Source organism: Anser cygnoides, chromosome 14 (genome assembly GCF_040182565.1).
Source record: "Anser cygnoides isolate HZ-2024a breed goose chromosome 14, Taihu_goose_T2T_genome, whole genome shotgun sequence".
NCBI lineage: Eukaryota > Metazoa > Chordata > Aves > Anseriformes > Anatidae > Anser > Anser cygnoides.
In genome coordinates, this window is record NC_089886.1 from 7,917,748 (window position 1) to 7,945,245 (window position 27,498).

Sequence of the window (27,498 nt, forward strand, 5' to 3'; positions counted from 1 at the left end):
TCGTGCATCTCCAGACCTGATGAGATGGGTCTGGTATGAAGCAGTACGTGCTGGCTTCCCAGTCTGGATGGTGGTGGTCGTGAGTGCTGGATGGCTCATAGGTGCTTTGGGACCAAAGGTACTTTCAACATGTTAATAAGGTTTTCTCATTCACAGCTCCCTGGGCACAGTTCACTCACGTGTCCATGAAGTACTTATACGCAATCACCCATCGTAGTCATCTCAAGCTGTATGCAGTATTGCAGACTTGACTCTGAAATGCACTGCTGTAATCAGCCTCCCAAAATACCCTGAACTTCAGGACGCTTAGGTCAGGTCCCATATCATCTGCACGTTCTAAATAACAGGTTGGCTGGTTTGTACTGGCAATAAAGCTAACCATCCCTAAAACAAGGCTAGTCTCTAAGATGTTTTCTGAGCCAAAAAGAAGTGTGGAGTATGGTTTCAACCTGGACAATAAAAATTAATGCAGCATCAGGAGTTCACATAAGTATAAGATGTCTCAGAAAACTCCCCTTGTACCAGCATGCTTGGAGGCAGAGTGGAAGGTTGCAGGAAAGGAAATTTGCCTGTCTTTGGGCATCTTCTGCTGCCCTTTCCAGATAAGCGTATTTTATTCTGGGTTACATCAGTACTGTGCAGCGACGGGACACACACACAAATCAACATACGAGAGTACAAGCATGGTAGCCTGGCACCTCAGCCACATCCCCAGCTTTGCAGTCATTGATGGCAGCCCAGCAGCAGCCAGGTGCCTCGAGCAGGCTGGTCTCGGGCTGCCCACTCCCATCTCACGTGCGTGCTCTCGTGGTCTCGTTCCAGGGCAACCCACTGTACTTCCAGTCTGCCAGAAATGTGACGGTGAACATCCTCAACGAGAAGACTAAAGTCCTTACTCGCCTTGTAACAGGTAAGGAGGGGGAAAGGCTGCGTGGAGTTGTTAAGACAAGATGAAAGAGGGTGTGTTGTGGGATGCTGCGCTGGCTTCCGACAGCTCGCCAGAGGGGAGCCCAGGTGTCTTGTGAAGAACAAATGAAAACTTCGCTCTACTTTGTAGAAACAAAGCTAGAGACATGAAAGCCGTGCTGGAGAGGCAGCTGGCTGGTGCTTTCTGATAACGAAGCAGACCATCATTTTCATTTGAAAGCCAATCCAGAGGCAGAAAGGTTAGTTGTACGACTTCAGGGTCAAGAAGAACATATGCAGGCTGACATTTCTGTCGTAACAGACAGGATTTTCCTGAGAGTCTTTTAACTTGCCTAAGATCTTGGGAACTCTGCTGATTGACTGGGGCTGGGTTCGGACACTCAGCAATTTAGAGCTTTTTATGCTCTTCTTCAGATGAACACTGATGTTTCCAAGCATTAGTGTTTTTGATGGGCAAATGGGTGTTTCATAAATCCCCAGCACACAGCAGCCTTTGAATGGATGCATATATAATTTGGGTTGAAAGAGCCTAAAATACTAATATATAATATGTATATATGATATAGATAGATATATATTTATTGAGATTAATCTAGGGACTGGGAGAAGTATTGCTCTGTGGCAGAAACAGTAATCCATAAACATGTTGTTTCTATGTGAGACCAAGTTGTTTGGTTTGCTTAAATAACATTTTGGCCTCTAGTCACAGTATTAAATAATTAAATATGCAGCTTCAGTAAGCAGTGATTTAAGTGGCATACATGAAAATTGCCTGGAGGAAGGAAATAAATTCAACCCCAAGCTCTCAGATTCTCACATTCAGAAGAACTTGTTTAGTTTGTTGGTTCTGCATATATTTTCAAGAGGGTATTTGGTTCCCTTAAGTGCCTCCATTTCACAAGAGCTCAGGAGGACGTAGTCAGTTATGTCTCCTGGCATGATGTTCTGGTCACTGAGCTCATTTCTGCGTTTGGAATGGCTTTGGTTCATGAGTGGATTGAAGGTGTCAGCCCGTCTTGTGTGTGCTGCACTGATGAGTAGGGAGGCAGCTAATTAGTGAGGCACGAATCAAACTTAAAGCTTGAAAGTACTTTATTTTCTCAGAATGGCTGTGGTTTTTTTGTTTTGTTTTGTTTTTTATAAGTTTTGCTGCAGAATTAGATGTACAGGGATCTCACCTTTCTGTAGCCCGAACCACACACATGACTCTTTGTGTGCCCTGATGCTAATACAGACGACCTGTGCAGGCAAACACTGTGTATAGATGGAGTTAGGAGCTGCCTATAAGAGAAGACTCACTTTTGAGAAATGAGACCAGTCAGAAGATGGCAGGAGTAAAGCAAAGTCCAGTCACAGCTCTGTGCAGTGCATGATCCAGGGAGCCTGTGGTTTGGACTAGGTTGCACAGGGCAGTTAGATGGCAATTTGTAAGAAGCTTAGCCTAGGTCAGGTAACAGAAGGGCCTGCTCTTTGTGGCCTTTCAGCCACAGACCTGCACAGAATTGCTTGCTTGGGCAGTTGAAGTTTGTCAGGCTCCGCAACAAAATGCTTGCCAGAGGCTTTTCAGCACTGCGCTGCACAGCAGCCTGCAGGAGAAGCAGTGGAATTAAAAGAAGAGCACAGATTTACTCATCTAAAAACTTTCTGAAATGTGAGAGACCCTGCTGTTCATCTGGGCCTGCGCAGGGTTCCCTTCCCTTCATGGCTCATCCTTCTGCAGGGTCAAGATGGAAATCCTCAGCACTTCCCAGGAGTTACCTCCCTGCGGAGGTGGGATCAAGTTCTTAAACTGCAGCTTTAAAGCAAACACTGGATCCTGTGGTGTTGCTTTTTGTTGTTGTTGTGTTTTTAGTTATTGGATTTTTAATTGCACTGTGCATGACAGCAGTATCATTTTAATACAGGCATATTTAACAGGCATGAAACCAAGAATAATTTGCACTTCAGCACCAGGAAAATGTACTCACGAAGTTCTGATGCCTCTTACGGTTGTACCAATGCCTTCAAAGCGTGGTTACATTCATTGCTATTTCATGTGTGGATCTGTCTTTTTGTAAAAATTTCCCAGCTATGCCAAACTTAATGGTAAATTTAAGACATGTATAAGCATGAAAAAAAAAAAAAAAAAAGTTGAAATAGTTGAGGGGTTGTTATTTGGGTAGAAAACAGTGCCCTTTTCTATGGGGAGGTCACCCTCTGAAAAGCACAGACATCCCTGCTTGATGTGTCAGATGCAAGTTGTGCATGCAGAGCTGTTAGAGTAATCTCAGCAAATGGGGTTATTAAATGTATGAAGCTAATGTGTGATTTTCTTACACTTTTTCACTAAAAGCTTATGCTAAATCTCTTCTTCTCTCTAGGTCCCCAAGCAGTGGAAGCACACAGCCAAAAATTTGAGGTGAAAACCCTCTCTGGAAAATTGCTGTTTTCTGCAGATGACAATGAAGTAGTAGTCGGAGCAGAGAGATTGAGAGTTTTAGGTAAAAGATTACTCACTAAATCGCTGTTTTAATATGTACCTCTTCAAATTTTAGAATAGTTTTGCCTGACTTTCCTTCATGCTTGTGGAAAGCTTCATTTGGATACAAAGCCTTTCACTCTCCTTATTGCTTCGAATCTTCCCCGGGGAGATAATGGTCAGGAGTTTCTGTCTGAGGAGTTTCTCAACTTGCACAACATGTTATTTCCTCTGCAGAAAAAAACTCCCCTGGAAGTGGTTTATCTGGAGCAGCTTTAAAACCAGCTTTGAAAACTAAACGACTTTATCTCTTGAGTTTGGGTTGAGGGATAGTGTGGGATCACTGTAAGGATGCTTCCGTTGCTGCAGTCGCTGTCTCTGCACATAGGGAAACCTCAGGCTTTGCATTTTTAATCTCACCAGTTTTCACCAGCTCCTCCTTCATTCTAGAGCAAACACTAAGGTGGAGACCTGCAGTGAAAATGTAGGTATGAACTAGGATCCCATATGCATTCTTTCTAATCTTTCGTAAACCTGATGTGAGACCATGTTGATCATCTCTAAGCCATCTCTAGCTACGCTTATGGGTATGGTTAAATGTCCCATGCATGGGATGAGAAACACACGTTACCTGTGACGTGGCCTCCCCATCTTCCTTTCAAGACAGACAGGGCAGCTTGAACACTTCTTTTCCTATGCTGGATTTGCTTCCCCAGCTGTCCTGCCTGCTAGGCTTTTACATTGGTAGCTCCTCATAGAAAATGGGGATACACTTCGGGTTTGAGAGTGGGATTGTTTATAATTTGTTTTGATTTTTTTTTTTTTTAATTAGAGGAAAGAAAGAGTTCCAGTAATTGTAGAATTTTAAAATGCATTTGAGAGGTCTGTGAAATTACCTCATAGGAACTTGAATTCTGTTGCTCTCTAGTTCAATCCAAGCTCTTTAATTAGTCTGAGATTTACTCATGAATATTTTCACATAGGACCAGACTGGGTAAGCTCAATATTGTTCGAAGTTAGTCACATCACAGAGCCACTGGACTCAGGACGCACTGATGCCTGTTTTGCAGTGGCTTGATTTGTATGCATCTTTCACTCCATATTGTTCCTTATTTCTCTAGTAAGCTCCTGAAAACAGAGAAATCAATGAAGGAGCTTAAAATGATATATTTTAAATTATTGTTATTTACTCTACATTACATACGGTATTGTTAGTATACTATATGTAATATAAAGGAGCTTAAAATGAGGGCCTCAGGGTCTAAGCATCACGAATGAGACTTTGTATCCAACCCTTAACGTTTTTTGTTACCCAGTGTGCTGCTCTAGATGGTTTCCTGTTTGTGGAAAGGCCAAGTGTGGCTCTTCTGAATTGTAAGTCAGTCAGTACATACTGGACCAGTTCAGTCGTTGGGTATACCAAAATTAGATGAGTTTTATTGGATAAATGGTGAACTTCAAAAAATTACCAGTATCTTTTTTTAGTAGAAAACTTTGAAAAGGACCATTCAAAGTATTTCAGGGATGGGGAGCATTTGTCACAATCCGTGTTCTACTACAAATCTCCCTTCACACTGCACCCTTCATAACTCTTTAATCATATGATTAATCATATGATTAAAGACTATATAGTCTTTGTGCAGGGTAGATGAGTTCAGAAAGCAACTATTTTAAGTGTTTTCCTGGAAACCTTAAAATGAGAGAGATTTATATCATTGATTCTTTGAAAAACAAAACCAAACTTTTATTTACAAATTACAAGTACTCCTTTTCAGATTACAAACTTACAAAAATGTTCCTTTTTATTTGCTTTCTGCTTTGGAGAAACCAGCAATTATTTTTAATAGTTATTTTGAATTTCTGCCTTGTTTTAGTCTCCAGAATAAACAGCATCAAAAATATTGCTAACCACTGTAGTGCACTTTCATTTTTATTTTGCAACTGTGTGTTTCTTAGGGTTTCTTCGGCTTTTGCAGAGCTATCAGAAAAGAAAAGGTAGAGTGATATCACAGATTATGTTACATGGTGAATATTTCAATGACCTTGAGCTGAAATGCTTTCAGAGTTCATGCTTGGCTTTGTTTTTCTCCAGCTTTGCTTCCCCAATCTAATTATATCTCCAAAAGTGGTTGCCATGGCTGTTTGCCATGCTGGGAAGTATTATACCATATGTTCATATTTCTTCCAGTGTTTTTGTCTGCACTTGAGGCTAGTCCAACTTGTAGTACACAGACAAATTCCTTTGATCATTTTTCTGGTGTTTGGGATCTCAGGTGCTGCCGGTATGTGTCTGCTGACACCTATCTACACTATGTAAATAATCTCAACTTGTTCTTGTTATTGCTGAACACGTACTTGTTACAGAAAGAAGTGTGTGTCTGCAATCTGGCATGAAAGTCATCTCACAGAGGTTAGAGCAGCAGTTATTGGACCTGTGGCTAGCTTTTAATCTTGTTAACGATAATTACTTTTTTCTTTGTATGCTCTTCAAAGTTGATTCTGAAAGTTTGTTCTACAAAGTGATGCTGAAGCTTTGATGTGAGACAAGAGTTGCTGTCTGTTTCTGAAATAGACTCTGTTTTGGGTAGCTAAAGGATTTTTCAACATTAGCAAGGCATTAAAATAGGAGGAATATACAGAATTATGGATAACAAACATACAAGTAGGACATACGTTGCATTTGATGGGGCTTCAAAAATTGCATTGTATGGGTGGTGCAGATTACCAAAAAAAAAAGTGCTTTTTATTTTAATTCCTTTTGGAGGGGGTATTTCTGAATTTTAACCACTAAAGGACACAGAAAGACAGAGCTGATCTCTGCTCTGCCTGCATGATACAGTTGGGAGTACTTCAGTGATTGTGTTTGATTTAGTGAATCCCATCAAAGCTGTCATCATAGATGAGATTGGAGGACAACAGGAACTTCTGTTTGAGCACAAGTGCAGCTCTCTGAGCCCTTTGGCCATGGTCAGCTCTGATAATATCTACATAAGCTTTTCCAGACACAAGCACAAGTTCCCTCTGCCCCACTCAAAGCCAAGCGGGAGCTCAGCATCTGTCCAGATGACTCAGAAGGAGCTCGTGTTTGCCCGTAAAAAGTCATGTAGAAACTGAGTCTTTTGCGAAATCTGGCCTGCCCTTTTTATTCCAAGCTCATTTGCCAGTGCCTGCAATTGCCCAGCTGTCTCCTCCACTCTTGTCCAGGGATAGGATGGCAACACATCCTCACTTTTAGCGTTACTTTCTTTTACGGTCCTCACTCCTGTAGCATTTGAGCAACTCGTGATCTTTGAAAAGATACCGCAGTAAATCTCAGAGCAGTTCTCACACCTCTGAACTGCGACTCTGTTTGCTCTTGCAAGGTTTAGATTTTGAAGGCAGACTCTGCTGCCACTCTTCCAACCAGACGGCACCGTGGTGCCGCTCAGCGGTGGTACGTGGCACAAAGTGCCCGAGCGGAGCCCCGAAACCTTCCCTGGGCTCACCTTTGCCATGTTCAGTGGTCTACTTGGGTAAAGACGGAGTAGATGCAAAGCAGTGCCTCACTGGATGTTCCCTGCGGGCTCATAAACACATACGGTCTGCATTATGGGAGATGAATGAGCTGGTCCTAATTGAATTCGCATGTGGTTCGTCATACGGCGGTTCCCCCTCCCTCCGCCTCCCTCCCGTCAGAAGTGAAACATGTTCAGATCGTGTGAAAAATGGTTCGTAAGAAATACTCTTTAGTTAAAAGAGCATTAAAAATAACTTTGATATACATTAATTACCAATTTCATTTAATAGCATATTGAACATTATAGCATTTATAAACAAAGGACAATCATAAAGCATTATTCTGACTGTTAATTAGCTCTATTTATTCTCCAGATTAGTTTTTAAATATGCCCTCTAGATGCCACTTGATACTAATTAACAGAGTTACATTATTATCTCTATACAAAAGCATTTTTAATTAAATCTAAAGCAATTTAAATTAGCATGAGTTTTTACAAAAATTAAAATCTGGTCAGATGCTTAATTTAGCCTTATAAGACAACATCTGATGACATGCCAGTGTCAGCTCTCCCAAGGGCCATGACATCTCTTTCGGAGATTATTTTTTGAAGTTTGCTTTCAGGGCAACTTGCCAGGGTACTCTGGTGTTTAATATTTATGATGGATTTATAAACTGATTTTTTAAATACTAAAATTTGTAGGCAATCCACATGCATTACCGTGAGCTGAGCTGAAAACACAAAGGATGTATTCTTACAGGCTTTTGTGTTCCCTGCCTTTGAGTGGTGGAGGATGGTTTGCATGAGAAGTAGGATTGCATGGGTTGGACACTGTCCTGTTGCACATCAACCACACTTTTTAACCATTCCTAAGATTGCCCTTTTTCCTTACGATAAGGATAGGATCAATCACAAAACCAAAAGGTTCCTTATCTGTAATAGATGAATGCAAGGATTGTTCCAAAAAATTGATCCCACACTGGATGTTTGGAAAATGTGCTTCTCACTTAGACATTTATACCACCATAGCATATAAATTTGGCTAAGGCCTTTTTCTGTGGCAAACCCTAGCTCAATTAGTTCAGCTTTCATTTTTCCAGGCTCTGAACCTGGTCTTTCTGCATGTGAAGCATGTGAGTGCTGGCCTCTGGGGAGACTTTCAGAAACATTAGTTTGAGAGTGTTCTTTATTCTAGTTTCTCTTCAGCTGCCTGGGAATGCACCTGAAAAGGGGAGTCCGCTGTTGAAATGTTATTGCAAATTTATCAGTAAGTTTGGAGTAATTGATTGTGAGGCATGTTTCTAGCATTTTATTTATGAGAGCTATATATTAAGGACTGTAGAGGTTTCAGTGGAGAAACATCACCAGTTAAAGCCACATAGCCCAAGCTTATTATTGAAGAGTTCACTGCATGACTGTCCTATAGAAAGATCTATTTAAATGGGAGGCTTTGGATTGGGGTTTTCTGTTGTTCGGGGTGAGAGGGTAACTTGTTCTGTGTCTGCTGCACCTTCTGCTCACAAGTGCTGGGTTTTAGTACCCATGGAAGGGTTAAAAAAAAATGTAATGTCCTTAACATTCTTGATTTGGACAGAAGGAGAACACCACTTATGAATGTGGTAACACATGTGTCTGTGCAAACTGGCCCAGCTGTCTTAAAAGCTTTGCGTCCACAGACATTTTTAGGGAGAATTGTACTAGCTTGATCTGGGAGGAATAAGAGAAATCTTGCAGAAGTGCTGTTGCAATGCCATCCTTATTAAAGAACTCTGTTCATATTTCCTTAATATTACAATTTTAGTAGCTTCTTGGCATGTCCTTTCTAGCTTGTGTTTGCTGCAATATTTACAGCAGAGTAACTTTAATGAGTGCAAGAGCAGTTATATTTCATGAAAACAAACTGCAAGGCTATTTGACTGGCACCAGTCATTCTGGAAGGTGGTGTAAACTAGAAATCTAACAACTTCCAGGAATTACCACCCATTTTTGCTGCCTGCACCCTTCTTCAGAAATGATTGTTTATGGGTCAGGACATGCACAGTTGCCTTTACAGCAGCCATTATGGTTGCAAAATGATATTTTGCAGATTTGTTTATTGCAGACTGAGGAACTTTTGTAGCTAAATGTTGAAATCAGACCTGAGCCAAAGAGGAAGCAGAGCTTTCTGGCTTCACCATCGTTTCTGCTGCAACTTTGTGCCTGGGGATAAATGGCGAGCTTGAATCTTTGTGTTGTGGATTTTGTACATTTTCCTGAAAAAAAAAAAAAAAAACATGTCCTTTCTACAGGCTTGTAGGTGGCTGTTTCAGGAGAAACAGTGATACGATATTCATTTTTTTGCAGATTGAAATATTTTACGACTGCTATTTTTTCCTGTGCAAAAGCAGCTGACAGGCAGTTGCATCTTGCAACCGACTCAAAGCTGGCTTGGTGCAGCCGAAACATGGCTGTGGCACCGTGCTGTGCTTCTGGAAGCAAACACGGTACCATCAGCCCTGTGTCAGAGGCCTTTCCCAGTTCATCCAGTTGCAAATGAGCTCCTGCTCGCTCGGGCTGCTTCAAAGGCACCTGGACACAGCAGTTGCTCCAGAGCTCCCTTCTGTGCTCTTGGCAAGAGAAACAAGTGTGTCGTGACCATATTAGCCATGCTGCTCGCGAGGTTTGGACAGGCATTTGACCTTTTGCTGAAGATGTATGAACTTCTTTAGGAAGCGGTTATGAACACTCCCTATTCACTCTCTGTAGGTAATTAAGCAGTAATACTAATGCAGTCCTGGAGCAATTGCCAAGCTGTCATGTAGTCATTGGTCCTACGGAAAAGGGACAGAGAATAAAATGATGAAACTAGGGAAAGATGCTGACAAATGCAGGTGAAAGATTCCAGCACAGGCACTACCAAGACTGGAAACAACCGTCTGTAGCATTCAGACATGGCAGTGGAGTTTCATTAAATCTCTTTGTACTCATTGCATTGCTGTGGTGCTGAAAAAAAAATCTTGTTTAGCAAAAGTAAGAAGCAGCGAGAAAAAATAATGTTTTCTGTCAGTGATTAAAACCACAAGAAAATTCTTCTTTGCTCTCAGTTAGGAATTGTGCTGTTGCTGTATCAAACTAAAAGTCAGGCATGAGAAAGTGATTTAATCTGTAATCAGAAGTGACAGAGAAAGGATTCAAAAACCTTACAGAAAAAAAAGAAAAACTGATTTGGTGAACTGGGTTGTTTGTTCCCCCCAGAGATTGGGATGGACTTTTAGGATTCTTTAAGAAAAAAAAAAAAACTCTTTCTCCCATTGTATTACAGAAGAAATTAAAATGACCAGATCTTGAACAAACATGCTATTCTCGAATGAATACTTCAGAACCCTTTGCTGCCTTGAGGGCAATAGGTATATGTAGGTATATCTGTTGTCCATTCCTTTTAATGGTGAATTCAAATAACATCGCCCTTCTTCTACAAAATCCACTTATCCAGATTGTAAACTTGTCTTTTGTTGGAGAGAACAATGTGTGTCAGGAGGGAGATATACCAAGAAGGTTTTTTTGCGTGTTTGCTTTTACTTCAAAGTACATCCCAGGCAAAAAGGCTAGAATTTATGTAAAGTGTATAGGCTTCTAGTCCAAGCTGAAATGTGTGTTCAGATTGTGTTACCTTAATCCTGTTTAAGGAAAAAGAAGAATCATCCACCATCAGATTAATATTGATTAAATGTCACAAGGATTATGAAAGAAGCATACTGTACACTTACCAAGCACTGAAATCAAGTTTAAAAGTGTGGCAGATTTATGTTTTATTTCCTAAGTGTCTTCCCCAGCCTTCACAACCCTGACCTGTTTGAAGCAGAAAGAATATTCTCCTTGATAAATTTCCACTGGGTATTCCCACTTCAGGTGCTCTCCTGAGTTTCTTTGCAACATTACACAAGAACGCCAAGAACAGCTTCAAAGGAATTCAGTGATGACATTGCTATTGTTGAGCTGCAGAAAGTGTTGAAAGACCCCAAAACTACATGAGATGGAAATATCTAGAGGTCAGCATAGGTTGTATCAACTTTTCTTCATATGCATTTTCTCGGTTTGGGTACAAGCCCTTCATTTCTTTTATATTATTCCCTTTGTATTTCTCAGACCATCAACCACTGAAGCTAGGCTATTGAAGTTGAACATGTCTACAGACACATGCATCACTACTGATCTGCATGCTCATCTTAGAGCTTGCTGCTCATCTTATTGTTTGCAAGTTTTCTAGCTTAAAACCAGGCTCCATTTATTTCTTAGGGCTATGAGTCAGATAACTTCTTCTCCTCCACCCAGCAGAGCTGGTGGTGCTGGAGTCACAAGGAGTTCCCATCTGGCATGACTCAACCACAGCCCAATGCACAAGGGTTGATTCACTCCCGGTGTGCATACAGTGCCAAGACAAAAACATGAAGCTTGTATCTTTCAGATATAGATGTGAAAGAGACAAAAAGATATTTGCTAACAGAGTCTAAATAATTTATATTGCATTTTTATTAAAAGCACACTTGATGCTGTACATGATTCATTATATAGACTCTCCTTAAAAGAACAACTCCCCAACACTTTGACAATGAAGGTATACAGACAGACCTTTGAATAAACCATTTTCATCCTATACTAGAAAGAAATATGAATGAAGCTTTATGTCTTTTATTCAATGCAGTGGCTTAACCTAGCCATGTTATTATTGTTAGGCCCTGAAATAGAATTCATTGATTTCAGATTTGATGGGATTCAAGGGGAGCAACAGCAATTACTATGTTCATCCATTTAAAAACATAAATTAGGGATGAATAAGGCTTTTAAAGCTAGGAATTAAAAGAAGTGGGCACAAATCATTTCTACCTATATTGTATTGGATTTACTTCCTGGACATCTGTTTGCCCAGCCACCTTCCTGAGACTATCACATATTACCCCAATGAGACTTACAGAGGAGAGAACCTCATCAGATGAGTATTTTCATGAACAAATTGCTGAATGCATCCTGATCAATAATAGTGGGAATGAAGGTAGCTTCTGGAGATCATCAGCATGCTATACATTGCCTCTTGACTTGAGCTAGAAAAAAACTCTGAGCAAATCCTTTTTTCTTCTCCCCTCCTTTGCACAGTACTGTGTTAAGGTAGTGTGCTAAGGAGAAGACAGGCTTAAGCCAGCTTAATCACCACATGTGTCACAGGGCTTTGAGATCCTGATTTCATCATAAAATGGTGATATGCAATATTCAGGTGTACTCTGGATCTGGAATTATTACTTGAAGAACACACAGAGTGGGAAAGGAAAGTGTCCTTTAGAAAGAAAAACAAAAAAAGGAAAATGAAGGAAAGTGGGGAATGGCTAACCAGGTGTATTTCCACCTGAGTGGAAACCTGATTTTTTTCCCTTCATGTTCTGTTCACCCCCGAGTGCTGTTCAGCTGATTGCCACCTACCCTTGACAGCAAGAGCATCAACCATTGGTCTAAAAATACCTATCATGGCTTTGCATTTGGATTCTTCTCTCTGTTCCAGCTGATAGCAGTGGAAGGCCAGAACAACAGTTTTGTGCAGAGGGAGCAGGATGTGAGCAGTATCTCGTCACAATGGCAGGAGCCCAGTTCTGGCTGGAGGGAGACACCTTGCACTAGGGAAGGTGCCAGGACAGTGTTACGCAGCTCAGGTACTTTGGCAGGGCACAGGAAAAACAAAAGGCAGCTGGACAAGCTCAACTGTTGATTCCCACTTTCCATTGGTTGGATTTGTTGCTGGCTAAGAAAACGCATGTTCCAGCTGAGATTTGCTCCGTTCTTGGGGCATTTGTAATTTCTTTCTCTCCTACAGATTTAATGGCATCCAGCCATTATCGAGGTCACACAAGAGCCTTTGCCTTGCTGGGATGTTAGTAATCTCCCATAGTTTTTTTCTCACAAAGCTCGTGAGATTGATCAGCCAATTCCAAATTGTATGAAGAGGGCTAGCACTTCAAAAGATGCTCTTCAGCAGGAGACCAGGAGACTAGCAGACCAACATATAGATACTTAACATGATGCTTCTGCTTTGTTTCAATGCAAAACTGGGATTAAAAATAAAAACAAAAAAGCCCAGTCCACTGACTCTTTTTCTTGCTTCCACGTTGGAAACAGTGAGGGCAGCTTGCTGTGCCTGGCATGTGCTCTGCAGCAAGAAGACAGTGTCTTTATGTGCAAGAACTGAAGCTGCTGAAGCCACGTGTTGGTGGCACTGTAGGCTCCCACAGCAGGTGCAGAGTAGGATGAGGGAGGCAAGAAGAGATCCAGAAGCTGGATGTAACTCCAGAAGCTCACTTGCAGTGGTCCAACCTCAACCAGGCTTGTCTTCTGGATGTGGCAGTAGGCTTCTAAGAAACCTGAAGTGCCAGAGAAAAGTCAGTCTTATTTGGCAGACCTGTTATCATGTGGTCTTTCTTTTGATTCTCAAAGAAAAGAAGATAAACACGAATAAAACCAAGCAAATGGAAACGAAACTGAGACTGAATACTGAATGTTCCCTTGCTATAAAGCTCTTGCTTTCTGATCTTGCTCGAAGTGAACGCATACAGGGGTCTTGGATGTTTGTTCCCCCACACCTTATGCACTAGAGGGGAAAAAAACATTCACTGGGTGAATCTTTATGGAGATTCAGAACACTTTAGGTAGATTCTGTCATATGCTTTATAAGTTCCTGACTGATTGTGTGGAATTAAGTTATTGGGCAGAGAACCAGCTAATGGAAACACATTGATGAAATCATTTTTGAGGGACATTAAATGGAACTTAAAATAAAGCTGAAATGGCTTTATGGATTTTTCAGTCAAACTGTTTATGAACATTTATTGGTGGTAAATTACAGAGTGTCAGAAGGAGGAATCAGTAGGTATGGCTTTTAATAGAACTCGCTCTGATATAATACTGTGAGAAAGAATAGTTTATTGCTTAGGGATGTATGATACAGTATGTTTAAATACAAATTAAATGATTGTTTTCTCCTAACTGTCTTTGGCCGTTTGCAGGTAAGTTGCCCTTAGCAGCAGCAAGTCTTATAAGGTGAAAAAATATTTTCAGTACTTTGCAATGAAATGGAAATTTTATACTATGCATTTCTCATGGTAGATAGCAGATTTTTTAATAACATAACCCAGGAAGTAGACACTCTGTTATACAATAGTTAATTTAAATTTGCTTTATGCTTAGTAAAGGAAGAAGAGGGATATAGTAGCTTTGCCTGAGAAGGAAGATTGTAACAGCTAATTCTTGAACAGTGGGAGGCATGCATTAGTACTGTTTGCCAAAACCCTCATTCCTTGGGTAGGGAACAGTGAAAATATTCCTGTGGGAGTGCAAGACTGGAAGGCACCTTCTGGTCTTGCAAATCTTGTCCCTCATTTTGAGATTCCACACCTTATAATCATGATTTTGTCAAATCTGTTGTTGTCTGTCACATCTACTCTAAGAGAAAAGCTGTTTCCATTTTTTGCTCCCTTGGTGGCTAGAAAACACCTGCTTTTCTTCCAAAATGTATTTGAGACCAGTTTATTGATATTTGCTCTCATGCCAACATTGGCCTATAGCCAGTAGTTCTTTTTCCTTTGTGTTATTTATCCTCCTAATGTATTTATACACAGCATTCATATCCTTTCATTGTCATGCTGCTGAACTAAAAAGTCAAGTCCTTCTAGTCGTCTTTTGTAGGATAGGTATTTTCAGTTCCTGCACTCAGACAATATTTCCTTTCTCTACACTTTCCTCAAATGAGGATGAGCTGGAGGCTGCTTAATAGTTCAAGGATTCACTGGTGATTCGTAATAAATGTGATTTTTTTCATGTTTCTATGTTCCTGTTAGTCTTGCCTCTTCCCTTTCAGTTTAATGTCATGGTTTCCTTCCCTTTGGCCCTGTCCTGCTGCTATGAATCATGAGTAGCCCTTGGCCCCTTTATGGGATGTTACCATCCAGGAAGCATCCAATATGGAGCAGAAATCCTCACTACTTTCTAAGCACTTGGCCTTAGATATATATTTTTAACTTTTACCTTCTCTCTCTCTTCTTCCACTCCCTAAGGTCACTCATTTATTTTCCATGACATCCCAATCCTCCTCTGCAGACCCAAGATGGACTAATTCACTATTGACAGCATATTTCCCTCAAACTTTCCTTCTTTTTGTGCCAAGGCCTTTAGTATAAATTTTAAATGAGGTCACTTCCTCCAGCCTAACAACTTCACTTTCAACATAGTCCAGCACTGATGCTATCACAGCCTGGCTGGGGACTCCCACAGTGGCCAAGAGCCAGACTTTGACACAAATGTCCATATGGAGGATGTTTGGGGAGCTGCCGATCTCCCAGGCAGAGACTGAGGCTCTTCATTGTGCAAGAGAGAGGGGTGGTGGCATTGGACACGTTTGAGACATATAGCATTTCAGGTAGGCCAGAAAAAAATAGAGAATGGATATTTACGGTTTCTCACAGTCCGAGGCAGAACAAGCATCCACTGAAATCAGCAGGCAGCAAGTTGAAACCAAAAGATGAACTTCTTCAGAATATTTAGTCCAGCTGTGAGTCCCTTGGTACAGAACTGGGGATAAATAAAATGATAGTGAGGTTCAAAAAGAGAGGTGAGAAAAGCTTATTGGTGTCTCTCCAGTGGTCACAGCCAGCTCAAGGTGTCCCTCAGCTGCTGACAGCCAGTCAAGGGAGGGATGGCAGGGCTCAGTCCTGGTTCCTCAGCATCCCCTCGTGGCTGCTGTCCTACACAGTGATGGGGACAGGCGGCCCTTTGGGAGAGCTCATGTTCTTAAGAGGGAATAATAAGAGATGATACTGTCAAGGCAGTAAGCCTTATCAAGGTGGGTAGCCTTCACTTCTAATCCATATCAAAAGGGAGAAAAAAGGGTGAGATTTGGAAATCTCATTCCTGTTCTCAGTGCATAAAGGACTCTTCCGTGGATGTGGGGAATGATGAACAGAGGAAAAGAGGGTCTAAGATCTGTATGAAGGGAAAGGAAAATGAGATGGATGAAAGGAATAGGAGGGTATTTTTTATTTTTGGCCTTCCTGAAATGACTACATCGGAGTCTCCGTTAGTTTTGTTTCTAAAGTTGCTTCCTGCGTTCAAAAAAAAATAATGAACACCTGGAAAGTTCCAGATCATTAGAAATATGCGAAAGTTTTCCCTTATTCTTCAGACAGTTCTGGTTACTTGCAGATCTTACACTTAGTGTGTAAAAACGATATAATTACCCACATAAACAGAGTCATCAAATAAGCAATGCAAGTGGAAAGGGTGCAAGAATATCTATCTGCACCTCTCCAGCTTCACTTTCTCATCTTTCTCACCTCAAAAATCATTGTGCTATTATGCAGATATGTGCAGGCTGCGTCTTCTGCTAAGTTTCATTGCAAAGCTAATAACCAAGGCAATTGTGTGGATAAGCAGAGACTTAAATCATTTGGAAACTGTTGAGAGAGGACAGATCAGATAATAATAACCTTCATGGCTGGCAAGTTACAGCTGCTTTTGACAACTTGTAACAATGAAGACTTATAGTAAAGTTAAGAGCTAAATATCTGTATTGGGCCATAGGATCAATTTCAATACCCAAGTATAAAGCCTCAAACTTTAGGCTGCTTTTGTCATCTTTGAGATTACTTTGCTGTTCTCTTGGTTAAAAAGTAGGAGTTGCTTTTTGTTTTATAGAGTGCTTATTTTTATTCTGATTTTCATTTAACACAGTGGGATGGCTTGGTTAATCTATTTCACTGTAAGGAAAGAGCAGTCATGTGGAAGCCACGTGTGTTTCTCGCTTAGAACAGTAGTTACAGCAGGATGTTGTGTTTGTGTGTTTTGCATCATCTCAGAATATTTTTTTATTCTATAATGCTGACTTCCAGAGTGCACGTAGGTAACAAATTTAATAGCACATATTAAGAAAGATCTCAAACAGTGCATCTAAAAGATCTTGTCAGGATCTGTAGTTGGCACCAATAGGTTTATCAAAGAAAAAATTAAGGATTTTTTTTTTTTAAATGCCACTGGTAAAGTTTACGTTGGATAATTGGTCACACTGCATCTGAATACAAGACTGCAGGTCCAGATTCAGGAATGTAGGTCACACTTGCTCACTGGGTAGGCATCTACATTCTAGAGATCAGGAAACAGATTTCTAGTGCACTGGTGTGGTAAGACTATCATTCACATATGTGTTAGCTGTGGAAGTTTCAGTAGGAGAGAGAAAGTGCCACTGTGCTGCATGGAGCAGTAGTGACACCCCTTGGGGACTCCTGCGTACAGTCCTGAGGTCTTGAGTAGAGTGTTTTAGAAGTGGAATGGGTTCAGAAAAGGAGCAGTAAGAAGCCCAGAAAATGTGAATCATTCACGTTAGGAATGATTTAGAAAGATGTTACTTTCAAGAAGATCAAAGAGAAAGTTAATGTGGTTGGGTCACCATCAGTAACCGTCTACGGAAGGTGGGGATTTCTGTTCGTGCAGGACCTATTCATTGGCATGCAATGGCACAAGAAAGTTTAACGGCTGAAAGCTGATGTGAGACCAATTCAGGTTAGATACGCATTTAAAAATTAGAACAATTAGACAGTGGAAAGGCTTACCACAGGATGACACAGGCTGTCTTTGGCTTAAAACTGAAATAGGAAGAGTACATGCTTCTTAAGAAGCAGTCACAAAATATGGACCTGATGCAGAAATGGCTGGGTGAAAACGTCCAGCCTGTGTTATGCAGGTGGTCACATCAGGGGATCGCAGTGGCCTGAAACTCAGGAAAGCTGTTTAATATTACCTAGCAGTTCACAGCTCATAATCTAAAAACACTCATCAAATCGGGATAGTGCTGTCCGCCCCACTGTCTGTACAAGAAAGGGGAAATGTGCAGAAGTTAAATGACTTCTGGGTCTCACATCAAACCAGTGGCTGAACTGGGACTAGAGCCCCATCTCCTGCCTGCTTGTGCTGCATTTCAGCCAGAGAACACCTCCCTCCTTTTCCCCAGGCAAAAGCACAGCCTGACCTGAGCCACTTCCAGTGGCTGAGCCAAAATTTGGTTTTCTCCTTTGAGTATCTCTCAGAGCAAAAGATAATTTCTTGACATGCATGCAGGTTCATTAATGAGGGATGTAGCTGGATTAGAAGTCTTGTTAACAAGGAGGTATCTTTTCCAAGCTCCCTGCATCAGCTGGGTCAGCAAACACTTCCCACGCTCAGGGTACAAGCAGCTGCTTTTACAACCAGAAGTGCAGGTTGCAGGCAAATCCCACTTGTAATCAAGGCAACCAATTTCAGGTAATCAAGGTCTGGCTTTTCCCGGGGACAGAAGCAATGTGTGCAAGAGAGAAATGGGGTCAGGGAATGGGTTAAATTGCACCTAGGTATGATTTGACAATCACTCCCCTGATAACAGCTTATAATGTTTACAATTTGTCTTCTGTTTTGTTTTGTGATTTCAGGAGCAGAAGGCACAGTGTTCCCTAAATCTATAGAAACTCCCAATGTCAGGGCAGACCCCTTCAAGGAACTAAGGTAAACTTTGGAATATGGTTTAACGGTAACTCAGTGGCACCTTGCTGGAGTTGTGCATACTGCTGGGCATCATTTCTGCTTTTGCACAAGAACTTGGGCTTTGCTTTGGATGGCATCACCAAGGGGATGCCGTGAAAGAGAAGGGATCTTCCATGTTTATGTCTGATGTGACCGAGCTAAAGGCAATCGTGGGTAATGAGAGCATCATTTCTCCTCCGTAACACACTCTGCTTACCCTGGGCTCAGCCTTTGCAAAGAAATAGAGAAATCTTTTGCTGGTTGTGCAGGGAGGTATGGGAGTCTCTGCCGAATCACAGGGCTTAAAAATAGCCAAAATGGTAATGCTCTCCAGCATTATCTGTCTTGCAGAAATGCAAATCCTCCCTGACCTGCACTGGGTCTAGCTGTGCACGCATGTCACTGCTGAAACTTCCAGAGATACCTCTTGCTGACAGCAATGTATCAGGAGGGAGAAAACTGCACAGTTCCTGAGAACCAGTTTTCCCACAAACTAATGTTATGCATTATATAAAATAAAATAAAATATAAAAAATTAAAAAGAAAGAAGGTCACTACAGGTTAGTTTCGATGACTGCTCTCTGAAAAAAAAACTGATCATATGATGACTAAATCTGCAGCAACCTTCCAGCCAAAAGGGCTGTAGGGGTTTTTCACCAGTGCTCAAATTATTCTTGCTTAGAAAGAGAGAAAAAATGGAAAGCGACATCTTGTCTTTATATCTATGGTTGCAAACACTCCTCTCCTGGAGAATGCTGGGGATAAAACAATCTTCAGACAGCTGAAGTTGTGTGCAAGCACTGCAGATTTGCTCTGGATGCACCGAGATGGGAGACAACCTCTCATTAACTCTCTCTGCTTTGATACTGGGGGTAGTTGTGGTCCAGCCTAGATTACCGTGAAAGATGAACAACATCCTGGCTGTCTTCCCTTGTGTCTATCACTAGCTTTCAGTTTCTCTCCAGAAACACTCTAATTGTTCCCAATCTGCACTCTGGGGATCACATGTCAGACCAAAAGTGCACCAGTGATGTGACTCAGTTCATTATGAAAGTTTATTCTTTTCCTCGGAGTGGTGTCATAAACACCACCTTGTGGGTTTTTTTGTTGTTGTTTTGTTTTGTTTTTCAGTCTTGGTATACTTCCTTTAAAAAAATAAAGAAGAAATGGAGTCTTTGCTCAGCCTGCCATGCAGCTGCTGGGGCAGCTCCAGGGTCTGCTGTGGTGGAAGGAGCCCCAGGAGGGCAGGGGAGGGTTGTGCAGGGCACACGTGTCCTCCTTTCCTCTGGGCAGAGCAGGCAAACGAAGCACTCATGAGTTGGGTGGAATTGTGGGTGAGGTTCAAGTGGCAAAGGCTTTCTCACTCAGCCCGTCGTTGCAGACATTTTCAGGGGGAGGGGGAAAAAAAAGTATAAAATATCCAGTGGCATCAAAATGATTTAGACAACAACGTCCCATTTCTGGTAGTGATTTAGGTCCAAGTTTGTGCTTGCTTAGGAATTTTCTAAATGTGGGAAGGGAATTTAATCCAAATAAATGTAAGATGTCACATTAGAGGGGACAAATGTGAATTAAAGTAGCCTTAATCTGATTGAGTATGCTTCTGTTCCAAAGAGAATTAAGCTAAATTAAATTGAAATGAATTAATGGTGGTATCCATGCAAGGGGTTGATTCAGTATATTCGATCTGCTTTAAATTCTTGTTATTTCACTTGTTCTACGTAGAGAGCTGTTGGATAACTGGCTTTCTTTGAAATTAGTGGACTGTCTGAAAAAAAAAATCTTTTAAAAATCTGGTGATTTTCTTTTGCTTTTTAAGGGAAAATAATTGAAATTTAGTAGGGCTTTTTAAGGGAAAATAATTGAAATTTAGTAGGGCTTACTTTGGAAAAGGACCTGACGGGTCCCAAAACATTTCATGTGCTCCTGAAAATTTTATCTTGGCAAAAGATAGATGTTTTTTCCACCACCCTGAAAGGAAAAGAGGCAAGGGTAGCATTGTGTAGAGAAAGTAAGGTTTCTTGAGAGCAAATGCTCTATTCCTCCCCAAACCAAGAACCATCCTTCTCTCTCTATGCATACCCAAGTTTGCTGGAGCACTGCCTGCTTCTTAGGTGAAATGGAGCCTGTTGGGTGCAGCACAGAGTTCTCACAGGGAGTAATCTTACTCTGGGGTGATATTCTTTGGCACCTTCCTATTTTGATAGCAGTGTGCGTGCATAAGGTGTCCTTTTAGCCTGTTTAAAAAGATGCTGCAGTGAAATGGGACTGAATGAGGTGGCAGCTATGGGTCCAGAGCTGTTATCTGTTACCACTAGGAAAGCAGCATTATAAACATGGACTCAGTAGCTGGCTTGACACTAAAAGACCTTTTTCTGTAACAAATATTACAGACCTTTCTTTCCTCCTTAGGCTGAAGTTCCTGGGGAGAAGGTGCACGGTCTGTTATTGTGGGCTGTCACCAGCACCACCAACCTCAATCACTGTTCCTAGACCAAACGGCTAAGATTAGTTACATGATTGATCCATTTGCTCTTTTCAGTAGCATAGAGACTCCCACTTTTTCTTTAGGAGACTTCAAAATAAGGTGACAACGACTGTCACTAACAGAAAGAGAGGAGACCAACTGCTCCTGTCACTACTGGGAGTCAGACCATCTGTATGTCTTCCTTCCCTTCCTCCTCTACTTAACAGACAGACTGATTTCTCCTTCGACACAGGCGGTATGCCATCATGCCAATCATTTCTGCTTCTTTCCTTCTTTTTCTTCCATATCCCACAGGCCTTCCATCATGCCCAAGTGTCACAAAGACTGATAAACTCTGAGCAATGGCATATATATTCTCCATAGACTTTCTGTCCCCGCTTAGCTGATGAACGATCTTTAGTTCATATTCCTTCTAAATTCCTTTATTAGTAACTGGCTGCTCTACAAGGTGGTGGCCACATTCCTGGAGAACAGACAAGGTAGCTGTCCTCTCAGAGCACTAGCAGGCTCCGTGTGATCCTTTTTTCTACGTGCTCTTTTTAAAATACTTTAGTTTACAGTGGTTAAGATGGAGAAAATTCAGGTGGCAATATGTGCTCAGCTTTTTCTTACGTGCTAATCCCATGTGAGAGCTGTAAGGCTGCAGGAATTGGTTGGGTGCTGGTTTGACCCAGGTCCAAACTTTGCTGCCGTCTTCTCAGGAGATTATCCATGATTCCTATGCTACAGAAAGGCTCATGTGTCCCAAAACAAGAATCCTACACAGCCCGGTATCAGCTGTATTAGGAATGGCAGAGCTCATAAATGCCCTGTTTAATGCAGAGGTGGGTGTTATTAATGGTTCATATTTTCTTGTTGCGATTAAGAGTGTTCTTTAATAATTACTTCAGAATAGAAATATATGAAAAACTATTAGTATACTTTTGTGAATATTTTCATGTTTTTACTTAATGAAATTATTTTTAGACTCCTAAAAGTTTTGGTAGTTGCTCATTGGGTTGTAAGCTGGTCAAAAACAGTAAAAAGGAAAACAAACAAATTCAAATTATTTTCATTTTTTTGGACTGCTTACCATTGCCATTCAGTATCGTTCCTGAAGAGTTTAAGGGAAAGGTTTGGGAGATTTGTTTGGGCCACTGAAATATTTCTAGTAATCTGTATTGACTCGTTAAAATGCAAGTTGGTGTCCTTATGATGGCCTATATATAAAGGTTGAATTCCTGATGCCCTTTTCTCACTGGACTGTTTAAATAGAGCCCAAGTAACTTGGTGAGAGCCTGTCTTGAGAGCCTCTCCTTGACACTGACAGAAATCACCTGGCTTCTGCTATTTGTCTTCTTTCAAATAGGAAATATATATTAAGGCGTGTAACAGAAGTTGTCTGACAGTCACAAGTTCAGCACTTCCACTGCCACTGAGACATCCTTTGAGGTGAACGATAAGGGGTAGACTAGCTGATGAGGAGGAAAATAATTGGGGGTGGGTGTGTAATTAAAAAGTGAGTTGCCCGATATAAGAAAAAAAACATCGGGGGGTGATGTTAAACTGCTGAGTGCTGGAAGCTGGGAGGACGTATGCTGGATGGGTGCTGTGTAACAGCACCTGTCCCTGGCTCCTGCTAAGACCCAGTTCCTGGGCTTGGTGAACCCTTGCAGTGACACAGGGTGAGAGCGTGTGGGCTTCATCTGATGGGTCCTGCTGTGACAGGCACCAGGAATGTGCCTCCTCAACCCAAACTCCCTTGTTCAGACTCAGGGATAGGTACCTACCCCATGGCCAGGTCGTGCCAAGCAGGGGCACCTGGAGTGTGTTGCTGGAAACCTGTTTTAGGGCATTTCTGTTCCTAAAGTTAAATAAAAATAAATCAGCATAAAGTTCCCTCCATGAGGGGCAAGCGCAGACCTGGAGTTCATACACTGTTATTGTAAGTTAAAAAAAATGCAGTAAACTGCTCATGCAAGGCCAGGAAACCAATGGATGATTGTTTTTTTCTGTAATACGCAAATATAGTTAAGGGAGAATTAATCCCTTGGGCATGAAGGGGTAATTTTTGACCAAAGTTAATTACGAAGCACTGAAATTACCAAATGGCAGATGAAATGCACTTGCAGTTTGATTTTATTAGTGCAATTCTACCTTAACATGTACAGTACTGAACTATCCAAATAGTCCAAGTGAGACCTATTGTACCAAAAAGCAATTTAAATACAGTGCTTAGCTAATGTAACAATAGTCGTTTTGTAAAATAATAATTCTTATCGAATTAGGGTTTCTCTCAGCTGTGTTTCACAAAGCAGCAGAGACATTTTCAATAAGTACGAACACAAATAATGTTTCTGTCTAAAACCCAGTACATTAATGAAGATTAAGAGAACAAAAATTAGAGGGATGGGGAGGGGGAAAGAATTGTATAAAAGAGGAAGTATTTAGTGGGAAATGGGAGTAGTGTGTGATCCTGAAACATAGTTTAGTTTACAACAAACACTTGGGGATTTCTGTGAGGTGTCAGCAAGGGAAAAATGGTCATTTTAGCCTTGTATCTAACTGGTGTTATTTTTGGACTGATATGCCAGAAAGGATGCAATTATTTTCTCTGTTATGCCACTGCAATCCCAGTAATTTTGGCAGTCCTACCAGCTTAGACTACAACAGACTTTTGCCTTGGAATGAGCTTTACTTTCCACTTGGTAAGAAATATGTGATAACTATTTTAATGTGACACAGCTAGGGCAGGATTTATAACACTATCTCCACTCAAGTCAATGCAAACCTGTCAGTGTACAACTGAAATGAGAGAACAGGTTCTTCATTTCTAAACTTCAAGCTAATTTAAGTGGACCCTGATGAGTTTCTTTTGAATGGCAGAAGTCCTCATCACTCCTAGACAACTAATCTAGGAGACCATGTGCGATTCAACAATTTTCTCACAACAGAGAAAGCTTCCTGAAGAATTTGCTATTGGATGAGACTTTTTCAGAGCGCAATTCACACTGATTTCACAGCCACAGCCACTTTGCTTTAGCCTTTCCTCTTGTTGACATCCCTTCAAAGCTGCTGCCCATCCATCTATTATAGTAGACAAGCCACAGCCCTCCCAAGTCAAAGGGAGCCTTTCCATAAGGCTTCTTGGGGATGGTGTATTGAGCACTTTACACAATGCATTTGATATAAGGCTTGGGGTTAAGGAGGCAGTTGATTGCAGGGGCTTTCCATCTGGTAGAATATTCCCATTGCAGAGGGGACTTGCTGTTCTCTCTTGTTGCCCCAGCAGATCTCCCCTTAATGGCTGTCACCTCTTTCACACCCAGCACCAGACGAGGGGGTTAGCTCTTGGTGTGTTTTCCTTCCCTATTTTTAGCAGGTGAAGCCTAGATATGGATCAGATAATCAGGAGGCACACACCTGGCAAATGGCAGAGGCATTGACAGAGCTTTGCTGACTTATCCCAGCTGTATAAATCATGGCACTGCCCTGCTCGCTGTGCTGCTAATAGGATCTGTCCATAGACAGGCAGATCCTTTTCAAGGAGGGCTAATGGACAGTGAAAGCAGGCTTGGCAGGAAAGTGAGCTTGGCATAAAGGTGCTTCGATTGCTGAAGTAAAAAATGAGATCGGCTTAAACTAGGAAAAAAGAAAAAGTAGTCAGGCTTCGTGGCTGAGCAACCTGCAGTTGGGTGCATGGCTCTTTTCAGATGTAGTTGTGTCCCCTGTGCTGCAGCAACGTGTGGGTGCAGGTCTGTGGGTGCAGGAACATCCACCAGAGCTACGTGGCCCTTCAGGGAAAACAGAAGAGTGGGAATAGGGAGGTAAGGGGCAGATTTCTAAATTAAGTTGCTGCCAAATGGCATAGTGTATGGGATAGACAGCAATGGAAATCTGTCTGTTATTTGGTGGTTGGTTGGAGGATATGCAAGGTTCCTCTCCTTTTGTATATATTTAAGGAGCATAGTCATAAGTGTATGCTTATTACATTTCTCTAGTCAGAGACCAGTGTAACTTTTCCTGGGCTCTGAATAAAATAGCACAGCTTGGTTCATTATTTTCCTTCTGCATTTATTCCATAGGGGTTTCCTAATGCAAACATAGCCTTTTTCTGGGAGATATTAATCATCAATCCTGCCTGTTATCTCAGACTGAATATTTTTCGTGTATACAAGATCTGTGTCCTGCCTAGGTGTGTTACGCCTGTGATTGTCATTAGCTTTCAACAGCAGAATATCACTTGCTCTGTAATCAGAGCATTCATCTAACCTTCGAGTGCCGTTCAGAAAGCTGTATGAGCCAGAAGTCCTCTGGGACTTGAGAGAAGCCCTATCAGTGTTAGTAATCTGTACAGTCGTATCCACATCCATCCACTTGAATAACAAAAATGTAAGCTGTTTTTCCTTTTTTTAACTCTCTGTGCAGCACACCACTAACCTTGAGTAGAAAATAGATGCTAATAAATGCAAGGTCTTAAAAATGTGAATTATAGCCATTTCACACTTCATGGCAGACTCATACTGGTGAAATGGCTTAATACTTAATTACAATGCTTGTCCTTCTCTCAAGTGCAGATGACATTCCTCAGATAGATTTTTTAATGACATCTGTGGAAATAAGTTGAGAAACTAATTAGTTATTCATATAATACAGAGTATTGGCCGTGTTCTGATTAAAAGGATGTGGTGACACCCAGCTAACATAATGTATCTTTCTGGTAGTAGTTTAGTCTGCTCCCTGAGGTGATGTTTTTTTGGAAGGTCTTAGAGAAAAAGATAAAAATACCCCCTAGCCTCTGCAACACAAATGTTTATAAAAGACATTGCCTCTCATTTATATTTTGCTAATGATTAATCAGGACTACTCTGTTCAGGAGCAGCATACCTTATTGCTTGTGCCCTAGGAGGAATGCCCGGTCTGCAGGCTCTAAGGACCATTTTTGCAGCGTTGACTTTAATGGGATCTGTAGGTTATTGACTAACTGCAGCCGTAAGCCTCCTGAAAGCGATCATTAGACAACGACCCAGAGAGAAGGGCCAACAAGCCAGCATTTGTTTCAGTGCAAGGTGAGCAACGTGTTTGCCTTGCAGCAGAGCCTTGCCAGTGCTGCATGAACGTGGGTAACTGGGAGGTGGTGGGCTGTGAATCTGCTGGTGTGGGATGTGGCATTTGTAATACCCTGTGAGAGTCTCAATAACTATTGTTTTATCATAATATTTGTACTTAGAAAAGAGCTATTTGCACCAAGGATTTTGAGCATGAAATGCAGAAGTAAACAGAAAGGAGACAAGGAAAGCATCTTACCCACCTGTGGTCCCAATCCCATCTTTAACTTCCTTCGCAAATAGTGTGATATTTAGGGTGTAATCATGTTCAAAATGACTGAATAGCTCAGAAGAGGAGATTTTCCTTTGAACATAGTTCTTATCTTAAAGAAATGAGAGGGATATAATCCACTGAGCACCATGTTTGCTTTTGGGTAGAAAAACGCGTGGCTTTCTTCAATATTTCTCTCTATCTTTTTGTATTTCTCTCCAGCTGTGTATCTTGCATTTCTAAAGCCTGAAGTGAAGAGCAAAGCAGGCAAAATAAAAATCTTTGCCTTACTCAGCACTCAGTACTTGCCTTTAAGGAAGGACTATCTCCCCACTGAGCCTTTGCACGCAAGCCTGGACGCACTCTTGCAAACCAAAGCCAGCTCCTGCAGCCAGGCAGAGCACAGCATGGGAATCGCAGCTGGGGTTTCACTGCTGAAGAGCAGCAGTTATCAACCAGCTTCCTTAAAACTGAGTGTTTAATATGGACTCCTCATTAACCTGGTACAAAATAGGAAAGGACAGTTTAGATGCTTTCCTGCTCGAGTGAGAAGATGCAGGGTATTTTGTTTCCTACTGCTTTCTGCTCATGCCTGAGGGCTTGGCTGTATCAAGGCAATAACAGTTATTATTTAGCGTGATCGAGGTACTTCGAGCTGTATGAGTCCATTGTGATTAAAAAGAACACTTGTACAAAAACATTAATTGTACTTTAGACTGGAGAGAGGAATTGATAGCTGTTGTATAACTATATTAAAGAGAAGAAAAATGTATCTATAACTATAATGGGATTCTTTCTTTTGAAAGCAGTACTTTGTATACTTATTAAGAGAAATCATAAATATTCACTGTGCCTACAGAATCTTTATTCTGAATTTATGTGTCATATGTAATAGAGTTGTTTTCTTTAGGCCAAACAGGGTGGCTGTGTTGTTTCCTCATTACTTGAACTGATTTTATCTTCTTAATGTGCGGTGTGCTGCTGCTCTGCTCCTCATATATTATATAAATCCATACTATATTTTGCAGCATGGATTTATCCCATGGGTTTGTGTGGCACCTCTGGCTTTTTTGAATAATATGAATTTCCTACCAAACGGCATTGCTGAGGTCATACTAAAGGAATGTCACTCCTTGCTTTCAGATGGTGTTTGCACTCAGTTCTGTCTCTCTCACAGACCCAGTGCATGTCTGATGAGAACCCGTTTCTAAACATGACTCAAGAGTCAAACCCGTGTCCCTTAGACAGCAGGGCAGTACTTAGAGCAA

The 27,498-nt window shown here is 41.3% G+C and overlaps 1 protein-coding gene across 22 annotated transcripts in view; it reads left to right on the forward strand.

The window, feature by feature from the left end:
* The window catches only part of SGCD (sarcoglycan delta), a 517,792-nt gene that overhangs the window by 465,839 nt on the left and 24,455 nt on the right, over positions 1–27,498 (forward strand). For all 22 annotated transcript variants that reach the window (XM_013176020.3, XM_013176026.3, XM_066977269.1 and 19 more), the window contains 3 exons: positions 823–910; positions 3,288–3,407; positions 18,354–18,426. In XM_013176020.3, coding sequence (XP_013031474.2) covers positions 823–910; positions 3,288–3,407; positions 18,354–18,426 — 281 coding nt within the window. The remainder of the gene's footprint in view (positions 1–822; positions 911–3,287; positions 3,408–18,353; positions 18,427–27,498) is intronic.